This window comes from Mustela lutreola, chromosome 8 (assembly GCF_030435805.1).
Source record: "Mustela lutreola isolate mMusLut2 chromosome 8, mMusLut2.pri, whole genome shotgun sequence".
Classification (NCBI taxonomy): domain Eukaryota; kingdom Metazoa; phylum Chordata; class Mammalia; order Carnivora; family Mustelidae; genus Mustela; species Mustela lutreola.
The window spans coordinates 15,140,806-15,163,817 of NC_081297.1; the positions used below are offsets into that span (position 1 = coordinate 15,140,806).

The window sequence follows — 23,012 nt, forward strand, 5'->3', positions numbered from 1 at the left end:
AGGGCCATTTCCAGAGTCTGGTCCAAATAGCAGTAACAAACAAAGATTGTTTCTTTCTTGGCTGAAGGCTTTCTCTGTGTGGCTTGTCTCAGGACTCTTTTACACTTTTTCTATCCCTTTTATACTTCTCTCCCTTTTCTATTCAGGGCAAAAGTGTTTCGATTTTCATTCTGTAGTTATTCTTTCAGCAAACATTTATCATGCCTTTACTTATATACGAGGTTCTTTACTTGAAATGTATAATGCCCTCCCTGTATTGGCAGTGGCCATTGTGAGGATAGTAGACCTTCCAACATGATACTGTAGAAAATATGTGAAATGTTAAGTAGTTTTGCTGTGTTGTACTTTTCTGCAGTAGCTTTCTGTCTTTTGATAATTAGGTTTTTTGGTTTGTTTTTTTTTTTTGAGGACCTATAAAAAAAGCATGTTTTTCTATCCGCCGCCCCCCCCCACCCCGATTTGGTAAGGGGAAGAATAGAGAACTTAATTAAAACAACTTGTTTCAATATAATAGTTTAAAATAGGGGCGTCTGGGTGGCTCAGTGGGTTAAGCCACTGCCTTCGGCTCAGGTCATGATCTCAGGGTCCTGGGATCGAGTCCCACATCGGGCTCTCTGCTCAGCAGGGGCCTGCTTCCCTTCCTCTCTCTGCCTGCCTCTCTGCCTACTTGTGATCTCTCTCTGTCAAATAAATAAATAAAATCTTTAAAAAAAAAAAAAAAACCTTGTGTACTTACAAAATTTGTCTTATTTCAACATTTGTTTTTAAAAGATTAATGTTTTCCTTTCTAAATATACTCACTTCTGGAATATTTTAATTAGAACCTTTGCTTTCCACAAAATTTACTTTGCCCATTCAATTCCTGATCTGCTTATATTATAAAGGGCCTGTTTGACCCTTTAAAAAGAAATGGCCAGATTTGATTTTCTAATTTCTTTAGTATTCCCTTGTTAACTTTTAATCAGAGCAGATTTAACTTATTTTTATTCATGCTGTTAAAAATTTTCTCATATGTCTAACCAGGTATTGTATTTTCATGTCTCTTTGCCTTGCTTATGCTGTTTCCTCCACTTGGATTTTCCTCTGTCCCCCACCCTCCTTTCTTCTTTTTCGTCTGCCAAATATGGCTGGCTAAAATGAGGTTTCTTTAATGGAGTTCCGTGATGCTGCTTGAAGAATATTAATCATCTTTTTCTCTGTGCTCTATTTAGTACTTTGTGTGTGATTAAAGACTTTTGAAAAATTATACTTAATACAGTCAAAAGAATAAATGGAATGCATGTTACAACATTTGTAATAATAAAACAAACACCTGTGAATCCACCACCAAAGTTAACTAGAAAATGATCAGTTCTGTTTCTTCTACCTGTGTGCTTCAATCCATACTCCCAATTTCCTTGCCCTTCAGAAAAGTTTATCACATAAATATGTGTTCCTAGACAATTATTTAACTTTATGTTTGGGTTTAGTAAACATTGGTTCATGCTAGATGTAGTCTAACATTGCTTGCTTTTTAAAAATTAAGCATTATGTTTCTAAGATGTATCTGTACTTCATGTATAGTTCATTCATAGTGATTCATTCATATTATGTATAATATTTCAAATATAAATATGCTGCTTGTTTGCATTTTCATTTAATGGATCTGGAATTGATTTTTTTTCCTTTAGTGTGAGTAGGGATCCAGTTTTTAGTGTTTCTTGCTATATGGAAACTAGTTGCCCCATTTGAATAATGTATTCTTTCCTATTAATGTCATCACTGTACGGTACCAAGTTTCCTAGTTAAGTATGAGCTTATTTCTGAGTTCACTTCTTCTGTTGAATTTGTCCATTAGTCTTACTCAGTATGACTTTATAATAAACCTCAATGGGCAGGTCACTTCTCCCCCTTTCTCATTTTTTTTTTAACCTTACATTGGTCATTCTTTCCGTTTTGCCCTTCTGTATATACTTAGAAACGATAAAAGACCTCTTGGGTTTTTTTTTTTTTTTTTGAGTCATTGATGTTGCAGATCTGTTTGGAAGATTAGGTACCAATACTTCTTTGGATGGGGTTGGGGGAATGAGAGAAATGTCTGGTTGTGAGCAAGTGGGTGTGTGTTATACTTGGCTTGGAAGGCCACATAATTTTTTTTTTCCAGGTTAATTTTTCAAACTCCCATTTCACTGTTTCCTTATTTCTTCCCTTATTTATAACTGATTGGGGAGAGTTTGTTATGGTTTTTTAGAATGTTCTGATCATTTCTCTTGATTATCTTATGTTCCACATTGTCATGTTTCTCTCACAACTCTTGATATTATTTGTACTTGTATTGAGTCTGTCAAAAGAGTTTTCTGTTTGTGTTATCTTAGCTCTAGATTATGCCTCTTCTATTCAAATTCAAAGGTTTTACTTGCTTTGTAGTCAACTGTTGCAACTATATCTTGTTCCTGGCCCATTGTACAATTTGATTTTGTGTGCTAAAAATGCAACATAAAATATTCATAAAATTACAATTATTTTTAAACTGTGAAGACTTTCTTCAAATTAAAACAATTTCTACAGGGGTGCTTGTGTGGCTCAGGTAGTTGGGCATCTGCCTTCAACTCAGGTCATCATCCCAGAGTTCAGGGATCAAGCCCTGTATCAGGCTCCCTGCTCAGTGCAGAGTCTGCTTCTCCACCTGCTACTTCCTCTCCTCCTGCTCCCTTGCTCTCTCTCAGATAAATAAATAAAATCTTTTAAAAAAATTAAAAATTTTATAAACCATTGCATAATTTCAAAACTGGACAAGGAAATTGTTAAACTGTTTTATTGTCATTTGCTTATGTTGAACTTAATTCCTTGGTTTTTTTGAGCTTTGAATTATATATCAGGTCTTCAGGAGTTTACTTTTCCCTTAATAGATGATCCTCTGAACATGTTCATTCTATCTTTTCCTTCCAAATTTATCTCCATGTACATTCTATTTTGACTGGATACTCCTTTAGGTGCTGAATCATCAAACATGATCTTCATTTATCAGAACTTTTCTTTGGGTTTCTGGTTTTTCTCTAGTTTGTCCTACTGATAGCCACATCGGTAACATCTACTTTCAAGTCAGTTTTAGTCTTTAGGGCTTATCTACTACCTTCGGATCACTGAGTTTTGAACTTCTAGAATTGTAAGCTCATTAGACTGATCTGAGGAATACTGTAAAATTCTACCATTGCTAGTGGCAAAACTGGAGATTTGAACATAATTCACATTCATCATCTTTCTTTTTTTATTTTTTTTAAATAAAAATTGTGTATATTTAAGGCATACAACATGATTTGATGTACATCTACATAGTGCAATGATTACTACAGTCAAGCTAATTAACTTCTTCTCATAGTTACCTATTGTGTATTATGAGAGCACTTGAAATTTACTCTTTGTAAATTTTTAGTGTTTATATTGTGTTATTAACTGTTGTCATTATGCTATACATTAGATCTCTAGGCTCACTCATTCTGTGTAGCTGCAACTTTGTAGGCTTTAACCAGTAACTTCCCATTTCCCCCACTCCCAGAATCTGGTAACCATCTTCTACTCTGGTTTTTGTGCATTCTGCTTTTTAGATTCTCCATTTCCTCCACCTCCCCACCCCATCTCCTTCTGTGTGTTTGCCTTTCTGTGTTTGGCTTAGTTCACTTAGCACTTAGTTCACTCCAGGTTCAGTGTTCTAATACACAATGTGGTATGTCCATTTTTTCACATTAATATTTTATTTTATTTATTTATTTTTAAACAATTTTTTAAAGATTTTATTTATTTATTTGACAGAGAGAAATCACAAGTAGATGGAGAGGCAGGCAGAGAGAGAGGAAGGGAAGCAGGCTCCCTGCTGAGCAGAGAGCCCGATGCGGGACTTGATCCCAGGACCCTGAGATCATGACCTGAGCCACCCCGGCGCCTTTCACATTAATATTTTAGACATACTTTGCCTTAACTTCAGGGTTGTAGATTGGATAGTTTGATAAGTAAGATTCCGATTTGGTTAGTTTTTTTAAGTAAGATTCTGATTTGGTTAGTTTTTTAAAATACTTTTTTGTATCAAGCAATATTATTCTGTTATCCCATCCCCATTTTATATAAGCAAAATGGAATCTTAGCTAAAAAGCTTGTGTGAAATCCCACTCGTACCTGAAAGAGCCAGTGTTCAAACCTAGGTTTTCTGATTTCATTTTTGTGTGTTTGTGTAATTTTCAGCTATGCTTCATAGGTCTAGGGATTGCTGCAGTAACTAGGGTAACTAGGTAACTAGGGTAACTCTTAAATTTTATCTCCAGTATATTATTATTGAAAACTAATTTCCTTTATATCAAACTGCTTATTTTGATATCTAAAGATGAAAAAACTGAAAGGAAATTCAAGTGTGAGAAGGAATTAGTCTCCCTGAAAAAGCTAACTTTGGCTTGGTGAGCATATGCATGCTGTTGTTACACAAATGTTCCAAGTCTGTTCCCCTCCTCCTACCTGCGGTATTCACTCACCCTGCCATATGGAGGGCTGTGCCTTGCAGGAAGGGTTGTGATTTGGACTTTTGTTAATTCTTACTTGGGAAACTGGGGAGGGAGTGGACTCAGAAAAAAACTTCAAGTAATTTGAAATAGTGTCCTGAATATATCTGCAGTGTATAAGGGAGGGTGAAAAAAGATTATTTTAAGGAGAGTTAACCATGATATTTGAGAGAAATAGGGAAAGGACTTGAGCCATTTTGAATTTTTTTTTCCTGTGAAGACTGGGAACCACGTGTGATGTTCTTTTAATAGGATTTAAGCAGGTGAGATGTCTTCAAAGTTTTTCATTTTGTTTTCTCAAGTTTACTGTGTTTGTAAAGATAACCATGGTTACACCATAAAGAACAGATTGGAAAGAGAATAGATTGACTGCAAGTGGATCAGTTAGAAACTTTTGCAGTAACTAAGGTGAGAGATGATACTGTAGATTGACTAGGATGAAGGTGTTGGAGACAGAAGGAAACATTTCTGGTTTGTATACATGTATGTTTTTAAATTGAGGTAAAATTGACATGTTAGTTTCAGCTGTGCAACACAATGATTCACTATTTGCATATATTGCAAAGTGATCACCACAATAAGTCTAGTTAACATCTGTCCCCAAACATAGTTAACAAAAATTATTTTCTTGTGATGAAGATGTTTAAGATTTACTCTTAGCAACTTTCAGATATACAATAAAGTATTATTAACGATAGTCACATGCTGCATATTACATCCCCACGACTAACTTATTTTATAATTGTCAGTTGTACCTTTTGACTCCCTTAACCCATTTTGCTGAGCCCCTGCCTCTGGCAAATACTAATCTGTTCCCTGTACCTGTGGGCTTGTTGTTTGTTTTTTACATTCCAAGTATAAAGTGAGATCATATGGTATTGTCTTTGTCTTATTTCACTTAGCATAATATCCTCAAGGTCTGTTCATGTTGTTGCAAGTGACAGTACTTCATACTTTTTTTATGGCTGAAAAGTACTCCATTGTATAATATACCATTGTGGTGGTATGTATATGTGTGTGTGCGTATGTATATATATATATACACACCACAACTTCTTTATCCATTCATTCATTGATGGACTTAGATTTTTCCCTCCCATATCTTGGATATTATAAACAATGCTGCAGTGAACATGGGAGTGCATGTATATTTTTGAATTAGTGTTTTTATTTTCTTCAGATAAATACTTAGGTGGAATTACTGTATCATATGGTAGTTTCTAATTTTTTGTGAAACCTCCATACTGTTCTACATTTGCATTCCCACTAACAGTGCACAGCGGTTCCCTTTTGTCCACATCTCAACACTTCTTCTTTTTTTTTTTTAAAATAAACATATATTTTTATCCCCCAGGGTAAAGGTATGTGAATCACCAGGTTTACACACTTCACAGCACTCACCATAGCACACACCCTCCCCAGTGTCCATAACCCCACCCCCCTTCTCCCAACCCCCTCCCCCCAGCAACCCTCAGTTTGTTTTGTGAGATTAAGAGTCATTTATGGTTTGTCTCCCTCCCAATCTCATCTTGTTTCATTTATTCTTCTCCTATCCCCTTAACCCCCCATGTTGCATCTCTACTTCCTCATATCAGGGAGATCATATGATAGTTGTCTTTCTCCGATTGACTTATTTCGCTAAGCATGATCACCAACACTTCTTAAAGGAAAATGTGACAAGATTTAGTGATACTGGATATGAACTAAGTGCTAGATGTCTGACTTAGTAACTTTAGATAGAGAACTGTTGTAGGAACATTGAAGTAGAGTTGGGTAGACTATGTCTGATTTTGGGTACTGTCATTTTGAGGTACCATTGATGTTATCTGATGGGAATGTTATACTTTTTAAAAAAAAGATTTAGAGAGAGAACATGGGGATGGGGGAGGGGCAGAGGAAGAGAATCTTAAGCAGACTCTGCTTCTGCTCAGCGTGAATCCTGATGGGAGACTTGAACTCACGACCCAGGATCGTGACCTGAGCTAAAACCAAGAGTTGGATGCTCAACTGGTTGAGCCACCAGGTGCCCAATTACACTTTTTTTGGGTACAATTCTGCAGCTCAAAGGAGAGGTATAGGATAAGGTTTATGTGTTTATAAGTGGCAATTTAAACTTGAATGTGAATGAGTTTGCCAAGGAGAGGTTATAATGTGGAGAGAACCTAGGGTGCAGTGTGGAGGCATTGCATCTGTAAGGTGACCTCCCAAAGGACACAGAGATGAGTGTCTAGGGAGTTAAGAACAAACCAAGGTGAGTGTTGGTCCATGTTTTCTTTTTACCCTTCAGTGAAATCTCAGTATTCTCTGTGGAATTATGAATCCCCAGACTTAATTCTAGGTCAGTCAGAATTTAGCTAAAATTTATACTAATTAAACTTCTGCTATTAGAAAAGGAAACAGTTTATTTATTTTTTAAAAGATTTATTTATTTATTTTGGAGAGAGAAGGAGCATGTGCATGTGTGAGTGGGGGGAGCAGCAGAGGGAGAGAATCGTCAAGCATACTCCTGGATGAGTGCCAAGCCCAATGTGGGGCTTGATCTCACCATCCCTGAGGTCATGGCCTGAGCTGCAACCAAGAGTCAGACGCTTAACCACCTGAGCCACCCAACTGCAGAAAAAGAAAGAATTTAAAAGATAAGTAGAGGCGATTAAAAAAATGTATCTTTTTAAAAAGATTTTATTTTATTTTTAAGATTTTATTTATTTATTTGAGATCACTGGCAGGCAGAAAGAGGCAGGCAGAGAGAGAGGAGGAAGCAGGCTCCCTGCTGAGCAGAGAGCCCGATGTGGGGCTCAATCCCAGGACCCTGAGATCATGACCTGAGCTGAAGGCAGAGGCTTTAACCCACTGAGCCACCCAGGTGCCCCCAAAATGTAGCTTTTTAAATTCAATTTGTAGGGCGCCTGGGTGGCTCAGTGGGTTAAGCCGCTGCCTTCGGCTCAGGTCATGATCTCAGGGTCCTGGGATCGAGTCCCGCATCGGGCTCTCTGCTCAGCAGGGAGCCTGCTTCCTCCTCTCTCTGCCTGCCTCTCTGCTTACTTGTAATTTCTCTCTGTCAAATAAATAAATAAAATCTTAAAAAAAAAAAAAAAAAAAATTCAATTTGTAACATGTAACCAGATAATCTTCAGAATTACTGAAGCCAGGGTACTGGCTTGACTATAAACTGTTTCACAATAAAAATGGGTTTGCTTTTTTTTAAGAACTGTGAAGGGTCTGAGAATTTGCCATCTGTGCAAGCTAGCAATTTAGCCTGCTTTAGTTTCATAGATGGTGGTAGAAGATAAAAGACTTCTGGGTCATAGACCTAGGACTTTATTATTCATGAAATTAGCAAGAGCCATTGTTGGTATGTGTGTTAGTTTTCCAAGCCCAGGCTCCATATAGAGATGTGAAGAGGGCTGAGTGATGCCTGTGGTGATGCCTCTCCTGTATTGCAGTATTATGTGTTACAGGAGAAAACCCTCTAGGTTAGGGAACCCAACTTTTATAATGGGAAGTAGCCTGCCTGATGTTAATCCTGTCATCTTTATTGTACTAGATAGTAAATGAACCTGCCTGTCACTCCCGAGGGAGACATTTTTATCCTTCATGGCTGTTTGCTGTATATACTTAATATATTATGGAACAAAAAGAGGCAATGGCTCCACTTACAAGATATATAAATATTAAGGAAAATGGATAATTTGCCTTCAACAATTTTTGTCCCTAATTTCTATACATTGCTTGACTTCTGGTAGAATTTCCCATGATGATGCTCTTCATTGGTCCCTCTAATTTGTCTGACAAAGGCTGGGACCAGAGCCATTCAGTTTATTTCATAAGACATTAGGTTACATACTATCAACAGGGTAGCAGGATGAGGCTAAACTGCAACATTGACGTCAGCTGTGCTCCATAGTGTCTTACACCCTAGAAGCTGAACAAGTGCCATTAACCTTCAGGGTCTGCCTGAAGTGGCTTTGCCAAAGGCCAAACTGGATTTGGCCTTTGCCTGCAAAGTGGAAGTCTAGGGTAATTCTGTCAATCCCTAATAATAGTGATTAGTGAGTTGAGACAGACCTGAATGGCCCCAGGGCTGAGGTGATACCACTGATCTCCTCAGCTGAAATCAGGGACAAATTTTAAACCACTTTTTCTAATTTGATGGCTGCCATTTTAGGGATAACTGCCTCAGACTGCACATAATTAACAAGTCAGTTATCCTCATGAGAGGTACACTGTGCACACCCCAGCGGGCCCCCGACCCCCCCACCCGCCCCAGTAATTAAGAATAGCCTTACTTTCCTTCTTGAACATAGGCTCAAGGTTTTTTTTGTCTTCATAATATAACTAATATGAAGCTTAGAACTAGATCACATGGCCCTTTCTCTTCTTATCTTCTCCCAGTTCAGAGTGCTTGCATCTCTTAATAGCCAGCATTCTCTTGCATCTGCAGTTGGGCTCAACACGCATTCAAGCCTCAACATAATCTTTGTAGTTTTTAGCATTTTTCCAGAAAACTGGCTTAGTAATGCCCACCACAGCCCAGCCATGCTGCTTCCTGTCATAATGCTGCTTTCCCTGGGCATAAAGAGAATTTTTGCTTTCTTGTATGGTGTCACTTTGTGGGGTTGGTGCTCGCCACACCTCTTGCAGAAAGTCCAGCAGGTTTTAGGAATGTTCTCCATGTTTGTGAGAGCCCTACTAGCATGGAAAAAGCAGAATAGCCTTACTTTGGAAAGAGCAGTTGTCTGCAGACTACATGATCTCCTTGTGGTGCTTAAACACTTGAAGGTTTCTTATGACCACCTCCAAGGTGCCAAATGTGGTGTTTACAGTTGTCCTCTTTTCCCAAGATAAGGTGGAAGTGAAGGAGTACGGGCTGAGAGTTTCTCCAGTGTTGCCTCCTGAAGAGCTGGTAGGTCTTACAGGCCACAGTTCAGTACAAAAAATTGAGTCTAATGATTGTTTTTGGAAGAATTACTTGAAGGCAAGCAATCCAGTCTACACTGTTTATCTGTGCCATCAACCAGGTAGCATTTATCTGGTCTTAGGAATGACTAAATGATAGCTATAGAAAAGAGTAGGGGTGGGGAGTAGGAAAGACACCTTGGCGGTATGGGCAGGTGTTTTCCTAGCAGGAACTAGGATCACCCTCTGCTGCTTCCTAAAGACTTTTCCTTGAGGTTAAAGGGAATGGTGGTCCTGTTGTGATCAGAGCTGCACAGCAGGGTATGGCAGACTCAGCAGTCAGTTCAATTTATCGCACTTGCAGTGTGTGGGAGAATTACATCAGGGAATTTTCCTTTGTGAAAAAAGCTCCAGGGGTGATTTTCAAAGACAGAGATCACTACTGTCCCTCTTTCTTACTTCGTGAGGTCTAAAGTGTTTAATCCACAGGTATCCGAATTCTTCCACTTCACAAAATGAGTGTCCCATACCAGTAGCTAACTTCTCTCTTTTCCCCAGTCATCCCTGACTCTTACCCAGTCCTTTTGTCTGCAATGGAAGAAGGACAAGGGCATTTTTATTACACTTACAGAGACCCCATTATGTCTCTTGTTTTGGGCCACACGATTCATTAAAAGGGACTTGGTGAGGAGTATATTTTCTTAACTGAATGGTCATTATCTTTATTATCTAAGACCGCAGAAATCCAACAAGAAAATTCAGGTGGATGAACCAGGATGAAGTTAGAATTCCCAAGACCTTCTTTTATCTAGGCTGACATTCAGAGGATGTACCAATCAGGCCAGCTTGGGGTTTCCATTAGAGGAAAGAAAGAAGCATCATGTTTGGGAATGGTCAGGACAGATCCCAAGTGGCAAAGAGGAGGAGATGGTCTCTTCCTAGGGGCATCCATTTTCAGTGACCAAACTGCTGTTTGATCTGTGTGAACCAGGAAGAACTAAGGAGGTATAGTCAGAAATCGTTCTGAGTTGATTAGTTCTTTTTTTAATTGTAAAATACATAGGACATAAAATTTCCCATTTTAACCAATTTTTTTTAGATTTTATTTTATTTATTTTTTTTTTTTTTAAAGATTTTATTTATTTATCAGAGAGAGAGAGAGAGAGGGAGAGAACAAGCACAGGCAGACAGAATGGCAGGCAGAGGCAGAGGGAGAAGCAGGCTCCCCGGCGAGCAAGGAGCCCGATGTGGGACTCGATCCCAGGACGCTGGGATCATGACCTGAGCCGAAGGCAGCTGCTTAACCAACTGAGCCACCCAGGCGTCCCTAGATTTTATTTTTTAAGTAATCTCTGCACACAACACAGAACTCGAACTCATAACTGTAAGATCAAGAGTCGCAAGCTCTACCAACTGAGCCAGCCAAGTGCACATGCCCCCTCCCCCCATCTTAACCATTTTTAAGTGTTAGGCTCTGTAGTGTTAAGTACATTCAAAGTCTGTATAACCGATTTTCAGAATTCTTTTCATCTTGCAAAATTGAAAGTCTGTATCTGTTAAACAGTACCTCCCATTACCCTCTCCCTCCAGACTCTAGCAACCATAATCCTACTTTGTTTTATGAATTTGACTATGCCAGGTGCTTCATATAATTGTAATCATGTAATATTTGTCCTTTTGTGACTGGCTTATTTCACTTGGCATAATGTTCTCAAGATTCATTCATGTGTCAGAATTTCTTAACTTTTTAAGGCTGAATAATACTCCATAGTGTGTATATACCACACTGTTTTACTCATTCTTCCATCAGAGGCACTTGGGTTATTTCTGCCTTTTGCCTTTTGAGAATAATGCCATTATAGACACAAGTGTGTAGATACCTCTTAGAGACCTTGTTTTCAGTTCTTTGGGTATATTCCCAGCAGTGGAATTGCTGAGTTGTATAATTTATTTTTAGTTTTTTGAGGAACCACTATGCTATTTTCCACAGAAGCTGTACTATTTTACATTCCCACCAGCAATGTGCAAGTGTTCCAGTTTCTCCATATCCTTGTCAACATTTGTTATTTTCTGTTTATTCTTGGCAAACAGTAGCCATCCTGATGGGTATGATATCTCATTGTGGGTTTTTTTGTTCGCGCGCGCGCGTGTGTGTGTTTTAGACAGTGGTATTGTGGGGTGGGGAGGTGGGGGGATGAAAGAGACTAGGGGGAGAGGCTGAGGGAGGACAGGTTCTAGACCCAGCATGGAGCCTGATGTGGGGCTCTGTCTCACAACTCTGAGAGCATGATCTGGGCCAAAATAAAAAGAGGATCACCTGACTGAGCCACCCAGTCACCCCATCTCCTTGTGGTTTTGATTTGCATTTCCTTGATGATTTAGTGATGTTGAGCATCTTTTCATGTACACACTGGCCATTTGTATATCTTCTTTGGACAAATATCTAACCAAATCCTTTGTCCCTTTTTGAGTTCAGTTATTGCTTGTTTTTGAGTTGATTTTTGAGGAGGTTGTTACAGCACTCAGGAATACAAAAGACGTCTGTAGATGGTAGGGAGTGTGGAAGGCCATCAAATACCTTGACTAATAGCCCATTGTTAGTGACTTCTAGAAAAAACATATTATCAGACTGCAGATGGTTTGGAAAGTGAAAAACATGGCAGTGATTAGCTTCGAGGATAACTGGTGTGACTGGAGTCAGCTGATTGGACTGGAATAGCCATATCATATCTGAGAAAGTGTTATCAATGGTAAGGCACCTCTAATAGCCTGAAGAGGGGGATCAGAGATCTGATGTAACCAGTTTGTCTGTAGCAAGAGATGTGGCCTCGGTCATTGAGGTAAATGGGTCTTCTGGGAATTACAGAAGTGGGATGTAGTAGTTCCTCTGCATCAGGAATATCTTAACTCTGTTCTGCAGTGCTTCATGTGTTGATAGATCATGCAGCAGTAATGGCAGTCTGGGTAGTACAGGCCTGATCAGCAGCTTCATACCATTTGATCTCATCAGACAATGGTCCTTTACCACGGGCTTCTGTATTTGTGACTTAGATGATCTGATCAGCAACTGCACTATGTCCCCACAGTTTATGGCTAGTTTTTTTTTTTTTTAAGATTTTATTTATTTATTTATTTATTTGGCAGACAGAGGTCACAGGTAGGCAGAGAGGCAGGCAGAGAGAGAGGGGAGGAAGCAGGCTCCCTGCCAAGCAGAGAGCCCGATGTGGGGCTCGATCCCAAGACCCTGGGACCATGACCCGAGCCGAAGGCTTTAACCCACTGAGCCACCCAGGTGCCCCTGTGGCTAGTTTTTAATGTCAGTCTGTAGTTTTCCAAGTGGTAGACCAAACAGCTAGGTCATTGGTAACAGACCCAGAGTAAGTAAAAATATAAGAAGGTTTGTGAAGAGGAATATTGCTCACATCTATGAGAACATCCTTGAGTTCTGCCCACAGAGCAAAGCAGCCACACCCATTTTCAGCTCTGCGTAGCTGGCCTTGAAATTGAACAGCATAGTAGGCCACAGAGCACCATAGTGTTTCAGTGTAATTGAATCATTCATTAGTGAACCAGGCCCAGGCATTTATGGGATCCTCTCTGAATCAGGGGCCTCAATGAGCCAGCGACTTTGGTTTAAGCAGATTGGAGGGTAAAATTTCCCTAAAGGGATAACTGCCACTTTTTCATTTAAAGTTGTAATACCATAGGGGACAGACTGGCTGCGTTCTTCAGTATACCACTTTACTGTGATGAGAGAAGCTTGTTAGGCTCTTACCACCTTATCAGTCATTGAGTTTGAGTTGACCCATCCTCACATGGGAAACTGCAAAAGGAGTGCTCCTGGTGGCTATGTCAGGGAGGCACTGAATCCAAAAACCAAGGGACACCTTGGTGGAGGCTGTGCCTCTTGCCAGAGACTCCAGTCAGTAAAATCACCTGTGCGTGGAGACTTGTACACAAAGGGGTTTATAAGGATTTTGGGATGCTAAAGCTACCAGTGCTTCCTACACTGGTAGAAAGTGTAGCTACTGGCTACACTGGTAGCTCTTCCCAGTTGGCATAATCCCCTCTGGCACTTAGGGGGATTCACAGCACAGGCATGTAAAATACCAGTAAATTATATATTAAGTGGTGGAAGCCACAACAGTAATACACTGGATTGGTCCAAAGATACCAAGTGAATATTATGAGTTAGTTACCTAACTAACCCACCCAAACTTTGGTCGCTGAAAGCGTGTACCCTTTCCCTTCACAAAATGGGTATGAAGGTGGTGTGAGCTCCTGTATCTAAAAGCAGTAAGATTTTGAGTCCCCCCCACCCTTTCCTAGTGTTGTAGCGTACTTGGGTATGTTTCATCTTCAGTTCCCCTGGGGAACTAGGAAAACTCCTCTCCACCCCCAGTTATCTTTTTCTGTAAAGTAGCTGAGGCTAGGCTATGGGAAGATTGGGAGAGAGCAGCTCTGCACCTGTAAACATGAGGCTTTTCCTTTCAGTTTTGAGCAGTGCGTTAGCTGCATGCTGAGCAGTCGAAGAAACCTGTAGTATTTTTGATCCAACCAAAGTCCCAAGTTCTGTGGCAAGATTATCAGTATGGACATTGAGCAGCCACAGCCACATTGCTTTCTGACCAGGGAAATGAGCTTGTGACCTTTGGATGACTTGGGCTAAGATCTGCTCAGTGACAGCATTGTTTTTAGGCGTCTACCTAAGGTAGACTGTTTGCTGCTCCATTGTCAAGATAACATCTCTTAAATTCTTTCTTGTTTTCAACATAAGAATTAGAGGAGTTTTCCAAGGCTAGAAGGTCAGACAGCAAGAACTTATCTAGATTTCTTTGGGCAAGTTTCTCATTCTCTAGTGAGTCACCTTCATCATCATTTTAAACCCAGTTAAGTACAGTAAGAGCCTGAAGACTAGTCAGTGCCTGCAGTAGTTTATCCTAGTGAAATTTCTGGGGTGGGGTGTGGAGGGTGATGGGTAAAGCTCTCTTGTAGTAGACCAGACCCATTGCCAAAAAATGCTGAGATCTTTTACTCATCTTTTTTTTTTTTTTTTAAATATTTATTTATTTATTTGAGAGAGAGAAAGAGAGAACACGGTGGGAGGGGCTTAAGGAGAGGGAGAGAAAGGATCCCAAGCAGACATCCTGTTGAGTGTGGAGCCTGATGTAGGGCTAAATTCCACAACCCCTAGATCATGACTTGAGCTGAAATCAAGAATTGGACACTTAGCTGACAGCCACCCAGGTGCCCTCTTTTATTGATCTTGAGTGGATTGAAGGTTGACAAAATAGCCTGCAGGAGGGTCTGAGCAGTAAGATAGCTTTTCAGTTACCCACCCCCCAACTGTCAGGTTGAGGAAAGTTGATGGTAGCTGAGGCATCATTCAGACTTCTGTCTTTGAACCTACAAAATGATATTCAACCGGAAACTACATCCTCAATTTAGCCTTTCTTAGTAGGCAGTAAAGTGGAGGACCATTCATTGCTTGGTTGACCATCCCATTTGGTCAGCATGGTCACTCATGATTCCCATGGACTGTTGTTGATTCCTGTTAACTGGTCTTACATTCCATTTCTAGAAACTGTCAGTATTCCATCTTGATTGCTAAAACTATCAAAAATTGAAGAATTTAAGATTTTACCTTTCGTGCAAGCTGAGAAATTAGCCAGCCACAATTTCATAGATACTAGTAGAGACATGAGACTCTTGGGCAAGATGCAGGATGTCATTGCTTATGGCAGTAGCAGTAGCCAGTGTCAGCATTTGTGCTAGAAAACTAGCCCCAATTTCCATAGGGTACTGAAAAGAGAGCCGAGTGACATCTGCACAGAGTTGGTGCATTACAGGAAAGGAACTCCCAGCTTAGGGGACCAGAACTTTTTTCATTTTTCTTATTTTTAAAAAATTTTTTAAGAGATTTTATTTATTTATTTGACAGACAGAGATCACAAGTAGACAGAGAGACAGGCAGAAAGAGAGGAAGGGAAGCAGGCTCCCTGCCCAGTAGAGAGCCGGGGACCAGACCTTTTATAATGGGCAGTAAACCTTTGTGACCTTTGCCGCAGGGCTGACATTATTTTTATTACATGGACAGTTAACCTGCCTTTTGCTCTTCAGGAAGACACTATATATTTCTAAGGCGATTTACTATATAAATATCTAGGACAGAAGGAGCAGTGCCTGTGTTTATTGTAAGATGTGCAAAAACGCTAGACATTGAAGGAGAGTTGTCTCTCTACCTTATTTTTGAGTTCAGAGAACATTTTTTTTTTTTTTTTAAAGATTTTATTTATTTATTTGACAGAGAGAAATCACAAGTAGATGGAGAGGCAGGCAGAGAGAGAGAGGAAAGCAGGCTCCCTGCTGAGCAGAGAGCCCGATGCGGGACTCGATCCCAGGACTCTGAGATCATGACCTGAGCCGAAGGCAGCGGCTCAACCCACTGAGCCACCCAGGCGCCCCCAGAGAACATTTTTGATTACAGGTTCTTTCCCAATCAATTTTTTAAATTCTGGAAATAGACTCTTAAATAAGCATTAACATTAAACTTATTTTTTTCTGACAATACCCCTTTGCTCTCTTCAGTTCACATCCTTGCTTCTTCTCCGCCTAGACTGCCGTCATTACCAGGCTCTTGTTCTGTCTGTCCTCAACACCTCTACCAGAGGGATTTTTTCCTTTAAGATTTTATTTATTTGTTTGTTTATTTATTTATTTGAGAGACAGAGAATGAGCAGGGTGGGGAGAGGGAGAAAGCCCCCCGATCTGGAGTTTGATCCCAGGACCCTGGGATCGTGGCCTGAGCTGAAGGTAGATGCTTAACTGACTGAGCCACCCAGGCACCACTACTGTATAGTTTTAAATGTTGGCAGCTAAGTAACAACAACAAAATTTTTTTAAGCCATAAAGTACAGTATTAGGCAGGCTTGCATGATGCCAGTTCAAAATCTCTGCTCTAACCTGCCATCTCTTCTTTTAGACCTTTGTTTCCAACACGCATAATTGACTTGAATAATTTCCTTATTTACCTCTTCTGTTCATCCTTAAAAACCTATAGACTCTATAAAGTCTTTAAGTGAGCCCTTCTCAACCTAGTTAGGTATCTTGGCTTTGAAGACCTTTGGAGTAATTTCAAATACATTGTGCATATGTATGTCACTGTAGTACTTACCTCACTGTATTGTAATTGATTGATTTTCTTCCTGGTCTGTATCCCCAGTAAATAAAGTTTAAGCTTCTCAGGGCAGGACCTCCCTCCCTCCCTTTCCATACAAACCGAGTTTTTAGGAATGAAAATTGCTTTCCTGGAAATTGCCTTGGAACCAAGTCCGTTAAATCAGTTGATGCTTTTAATCATCTTTAGATATTCCCTGTTTGAGTCTCAAGGATATTAATTTCCTTAATTTTGAAGGGAAAATAGAGCATTCACTAGAAAACAGACATACAATATACTGTCCTGTGGTCCACCATTGTATATGGCCCAATGTATATGGACATTATTTAATGTACTATGCCTAACAATATTTTCTTTGTTCACATTTAAAATATAGACTGTGGACATTCATAAAGAGAAAGTGGCTCGGAGAGAGATTGGTATTTTGACAACAAATAAGAATACATCAAGAACTCACAAAATAATAGCACCTGCAAATATGGAGCGTCCTGTAAGGTATATTCGGAAACCTATTGACTATACAGTTCTGGATGATGTGGGCCATGGTGTCAAGGTAAGCATTTTTAAATTGTATTAACTTGAAATAATTTATCCAGTAAATATTTCAGATAGGAAATAAGGTAATAAAAATAATTTTCTTCGTGGATTCTCTTAGCTAGTAACTAGCATTACAATTTTCAAAGAACGTTTATTTAGTATTAATTATACTAAGCTTGAGGCATAGGCTGTATTTAAGAAGACAATAAAACTTAACATGGCTATTCATCAGTTAAGCCATTTGAATCCTAGACCAGTATTACAAATTTTATTTTGAAGACTGTCTTGCTTTTACTACTGAATGAATATTTAAAAATTTTAAAAAATTATGTGCTTTATAGAGTTGGTTTAGAAAATAGTTTGTAAATACTTTAAATCTTTTATTTCAAAATAATGTATATATATTAGTGCATTTATGTAGATGTGGCTATAATTCTAGCAATTTACGAAAAATAAAAAATTGTATGTATTTTGTGTACCACCCTCTCCTCTTCACTATTTCCTTCCCCAGTAGGCTTTTAGGAGGGAGATTATTTGTTGCCCATATTCATTTTTTTAGTATGGCAGAATTAGTTAGGTGTTTGTGGGTCATTTTGCAAACAAAATTCAAATGGCCTGGATTCTTCAGCCATTTCTGCTCGGGATAAATGAGTCCTCTGAAATTTGGTAGTTCCTTTCCTAGAGGACCATTATTTGATTTTGTATCTGATTTTCAGAAATTTTTATGAGTTTTTAGGAATCAACTAGTGTCTTGAAGATTTCCCTAACTGGCTGATCTGACAGGTGCTATTGCTAGATCTGTTGCATTCTCAATTATTTGGGGTTCCTGATCAAGAGGGAGTATAGCTGACTGACAGAACTGACTTTTATTCTACTCCCCTTGGACATTATTGGAATCTCCCCTTTGCTGTCATGCTTGGAAGCTAGGTGTAAAGTTGGAACACCGCAAATGTAGAGGAGGCTACTTTCGTTGGTTTCTTATGTTTGTACCCAGGGGATGTGGGTAGGCTTGTAAATGAGCTTAAATTCAGTATTAATTTAAGATATTTTAGACTAGATTGAGCTATAGGATTTGAATATTAAGAGTCTGGAGAACTCTTTGTATTAACTGCCTTGGGATTAACATCTATAAATTAGGCATACACGCACTCTCTTCTTCCCTTTTGGCCTAGTCTTGAGTTTTCTTTCTTCAAAACAGTAAACATGCATAAAAAAAAATTCAGTCATCATCTTAGAAGTGAATATCCTATATTAACCCTCCACTAATAATTTAATAGTTTAATACATAGTACCTTAGCAGAGTAGAAGATGAAAGCAAATTTTACAAGGATATTTTGGGTGAGAAAGTGAAACTCTTTCATCATACATGTATAAATGGGAAATGTAAATGCCGTGTAATATATATTGAAAGTATGCAGATGTTGGTAATCTGCTTTCTGTAATATGGATATTGACACGAGTTTTTTCTTTTTTTTTTTTTTAACTTTTTTTATTGTGGCAAAATATACATAAAATTTACCATTTAACATTTTAAGCATATAGCTCTGTGGCACTAAGTACATTTATACTGTACAGGTTATTTTTTATTTTTATTTTTTTTACTTTATTAAAATACTGAGTTTAGGGGCGCCTCGGTGGCTTAGTCATTAAGAGTCTGCCTTTAGCTCAGGTCATGATCCCCAGGGTCCTGGGATGGAGCCCCTGTATCAGGCTCCATCAGCAGGAAGCCTGCTTCTCCCTCTCCCACTCCCTGCTTGTGTTCCTTCTCTCTCTCTGTCAAATAAATAAAATCCTTAAAAAAAAAAAGGAGTTTATTTCACATGTGTGTACAGGTCATTTTTAAATATATTCTTGGCTAGGGGTAGGAAGGTGGGTGGCCTGTGAGAACAATATATCTTAGAAGCTGATTTGTGGCATTTGTCCATATTTTGTTTCTGTGATGTACAAATATATGCACAATTATTTTTTCCCTAGTCGTCTCCTTGCCATTCTATTTCTCCTGTTTTCTGATTTCTCTGAAAGATCATTGCCACCTTAATTAAATATTTCTAGAGCACAGTTACAGGTATGTGAAGGTTAGAAGTTTGAATAGTAGTTAATGAAGAAATGCTAGGGCCAAAATTATGAGAAGGAGAAGAGAGAGGTTATACTTAGTTACAGTTTTAGAATTATTTTCTTATCTTTTGTCTGCCACTTTTCTATTAGAAGTTTGTTTTCCTAAAGAGTTTTTTTTTTGTTTTTGTTTTTGTTTTCTGTTAAGGAAATGAGCTTCTTTATATTGGCAGATATTTCTTCATGCTGCTGTTTGACTTTGACTTTGATGTTTGGGTATTTTAAAAAATATATATAGATTAAAAAATTGTATCCAAATATTTCTTCTTATAGCTACCGAATTTCATGTTAAGGTTTCTACACTCTGAAATTAATGTTCCAACATATTTTCTTTTGTGATGTATTATTATGTAAATAATACTATGTTAAGGCATTTTATGCTGTGAAATATATGGTGACTCATAAGTTGGTAGGAAATAAAAATATACAAAATATACCTTAAGGTAAGTCTGGTTTGACTTTTGGAAACAGTGTAACATATGGGTAAGAGAATCCTGGTGTAGGAAACTACTAGAATTATATACATAAAGGAGAATGTAAAGAAGATGAACCTTGTAAGAGAGCACAAGTTTTCAGAGTAAGTTATAGACTAGAGAAGACTTGAATACTTAGTAGAGACATTTTTAAAAAGATTTTATTTTGGGGGGAGAGAAAGCACAAGTGGGGGGGAATGGGGTGTGGGGAGGGGCAAAAGGAGAGGGAGAAGCGGATTCCCCTGCTGAGCACGGAGCCCAAGGCAGTGCAGACAGAATCCAGGACCCTGGTATCGTGACCTGAGCTGAAGACAGAAGCTTAACCAACTAAGCCACCTAGGTGCCCCTAAATTTATTTTTAATGTTAACAGCTTTATAGCTTGGTTCATAATTTTCAAAGGACTGACTTTCAGTGTATATGTTTTTAAGCCTCAAAACGACCATGTGATCTAGGAGTTGTTACATTTTATTAGTAGAGACACTAAAGATTTACAATATGTAAATTGGGTGTAATGTTTGAAGGTTTCACTTGTATTAAACAAAGGTTAAAAGCTTTTGAGTCATACATCAAAGAAAGGATTGGCTGGCCTTATAGACTTTCAGCACATGTGGTATACAAAGCTTATGATTTACTTAGGGCTAGAAGATAGGGAGGAATCAAAGAGAATTCTGATGTTTTCAACCTGAGATTCCAGGGAAGTGGTAAAATGGCACACCATAAATGTAAATGTTAAAGAAATGAAGTGAGATCTTAAGGAAATGAAAGTCTTGTTTGGATGTGTTTTGGGGACATTTAAGTGGAAAAGTCTTGTAGGTTGCTAACAATTGCAGTATTTTAAACTGTAAAATACAGAGATTATTTTCTTCTGACACTCTCAAACTCAAAAACATTTCTGTAGACATAAATATACGTGTGATAGAAGAGGGGGAGCTCAGGGAGCTCCATGTAAGATTGAAGGTTACACCATTGCATAGTAGCAGCGTTCAGCTAGAATTTTTATTCCCAGATTCTCCATTCATTGTTTCACTTGAGACCAATTTATACTTGAATTCTTTTTCTTGTTCACTTGAAACAACAAATGAGGGAAGATGTGTGATCATATTTAGAATAATTCTAAGTTTAGAATAAGATAGTATTTAGCATATTGTAATGCTGTCACATTAGTATATCTTATTTCCAAGGATAATGTTATTCAGGTTTACAGTTCCTAAATCCAGGTGTGATATGTAGCAGCTGAGTAGGATTTCAGACATTGATAAAGACAAGCAATATCATTCTAAACACATACGAAAGAACACTAAAATTCTGGCATAATTTCTGGAAATGAGAATATATCTAAGGCAAGGTAATTCCCCCTTTGGTTGATCTTTTTTTTTTTTTTTTTTTAAGATTTTATTTATTTATTTGACAGACAGAGATCACAAGTAGGCAGAGAGAGAGAGGGAAGCAGGCTCCCTGCTGAGCAGATTGCCCAATGCAGGGCTCGATCCCAGGACCCAGAGATCATGACCCGAGCTGAAGGCAAAGGCCCTAACCCATTGAGCCACCCAGCCACCCAGGCGCCCCTGGTTGACTTACTTAATGTTGCCATTATGATCACCTGCAAAATGGTAGATTCATATTTAGAAGGGCAAATGTTAAAGAAAGAATATATACAAGGTTAGACTCTGACCTAAAGATATTTCTTAAGTGGCATAGTACAAGTAGTGATGCTTTAGGAGTATACACAGTATTTCATATTATTTATAGTACATACTACTTCATATATAGGCTAGTCATCTTTCATAGAAGTAGCCTTTAGGATCAAAGCAATCATTCTTAAGTTGTTTTTTTTTTTTTTTTTTAAAGATTTTATTTATTTATTTGATAGAGATCACAAGTAGGCAGAGAGGCAGACAGAGGAGGAAGGAGGCTTCTTGCTGAGCAAAGAGCCTGATGTGGGGCTCAATGCCAGGATCCTGAGATCATGACCTGAGCCAAAGGCAGAGGCTTAACCCACTGGGCCATTGAGGTGCCCCCATTCTTCAGTTTTGAATGTTAGCTAAACTGGTTCAGAAGGAAACTTAGAACTAAAGCAGCCTCTAACTTCTTACCACTGTTGGCCTGCTCAGATTTAGATTCATAAGTTATAAATCAGAGGGTGTCTAGACCCTGTTTGTTTATGCCTTAGTTAGAATCTGGCTAAGCAGCTGCTATGCATAGGGATTTGTTTTGTGTTAAACATCAAGGGGCTAGGTCCTTTTCTGAATTTGCAAGCAACATGTGATTTTGCCTTAACATTTATAGTTTGTCAGTTTTTAAAACACTGTATTACCATCATCTAATGAATACTTGGGCATTGAATGTTCAGTAAAGCCTTAGGTCTTGTACAGTGATATGTTTAAGTAGCCTTACATTGGATGTGTTAGGTGTTTGTGTTTAAATCAGTGTTTATCATCTGTGATTCAGTTGGATTAGTTTCATAGGATAAAATATTGACCTAAGACATTATTGGACCTGCATGAGAGCAGCATAATAAAGTGGTGGTTTCCTTATGAATATATTCTTTTGAAAAAATATTTGATACACATGAATATTTCCCTGTTGCTTTTGGGTATTTTTTCTTTATAAAATATTTAAAATATTGCTGGGTAAAAGCTTATTAACATGAATTGAATAACTATAGATGTAAACGTGTCCTATCAGATATAATTTATTTAGAATTAATTTCTACTTTTTCCCCCCTTTTTTTGCCAACGTAAAGTGGCTAAAAGCCAAGGTAAGAGATACTACTTATCATTTGATCCACAGTATTCCCTCTATTGATAGAGGCTGCAGAGCCACTAAAATTTGAAAACTCTTCCTATGTCTGTCTGCTTTTTTCCCATAGGATTTATGTAGATTAAATAAACTGAGTTCAAATCAGCAACATTTAGCTTGGATGTGTTAATATATCAAAGATATATTGACATCTGCATTTATATAGGAACATTAATTTTGCTAACATTTATTGCTTTGCTCATTTTTTGATAGTTGCCTTGCTTTTATTGACTTACAATTAGGAGGTTTTCCAGACATATAGGACTTTGTTACTGAATTGTTAAGATAAAGATAAAGATGATTTTTATCTTAATGAATATATTAGCAAGTTGACACTGAGATCTGTAGTTTTTATTCATGTACACATCTAAAAAATTTTGGGAAATCCAGTATTTGAATGCAGATAAGTTTAATCTCAGTGACTATGTTTAACAATAAAATAATGTAGAAAATCCAATAATCACACCTATATTTGCCATAAATTGGTATGA

At 38.3% G+C, this 23,012-nt stretch overlaps 1 protein-coding gene and 1 pseudogene across 9 annotated transcripts in view; one reads left to right on the forward strand and one right to left on the reverse strand.

Moving 5' to 3' along the window:
- Positions 1-23,012, forward strand: part of ABI1 (abl interactor 1) — a 118,357-nt gene that overhangs the window by 72,051 nt on the left and 23,294 nt on the right. For 6 of the 9 annotated variants that reach the window (XM_059183878.1, XM_059183879.1, XM_059183875.1 and 3 more), the window contains exons 3-4: positions 16,976-17,152; positions 22,466-22,480. In XM_059183878.1, the coding sequence (XP_059039861.1) occupies positions 16,976-17,152; positions 22,466-22,480 (192 nt within the window). The remainder of the gene's footprint in view (positions 1-16,975; positions 17,153-22,465; positions 22,481-23,012) is intronic. The other 3 variants (XM_059183872.1, XM_059183877.1, XM_059183874.1) reach the window with 1 other exon arrangement.
- Positions 8,880-9,199, reverse strand: LOC131838140 (large ribosomal subunit protein eL42-like; annotated as a pseudogene).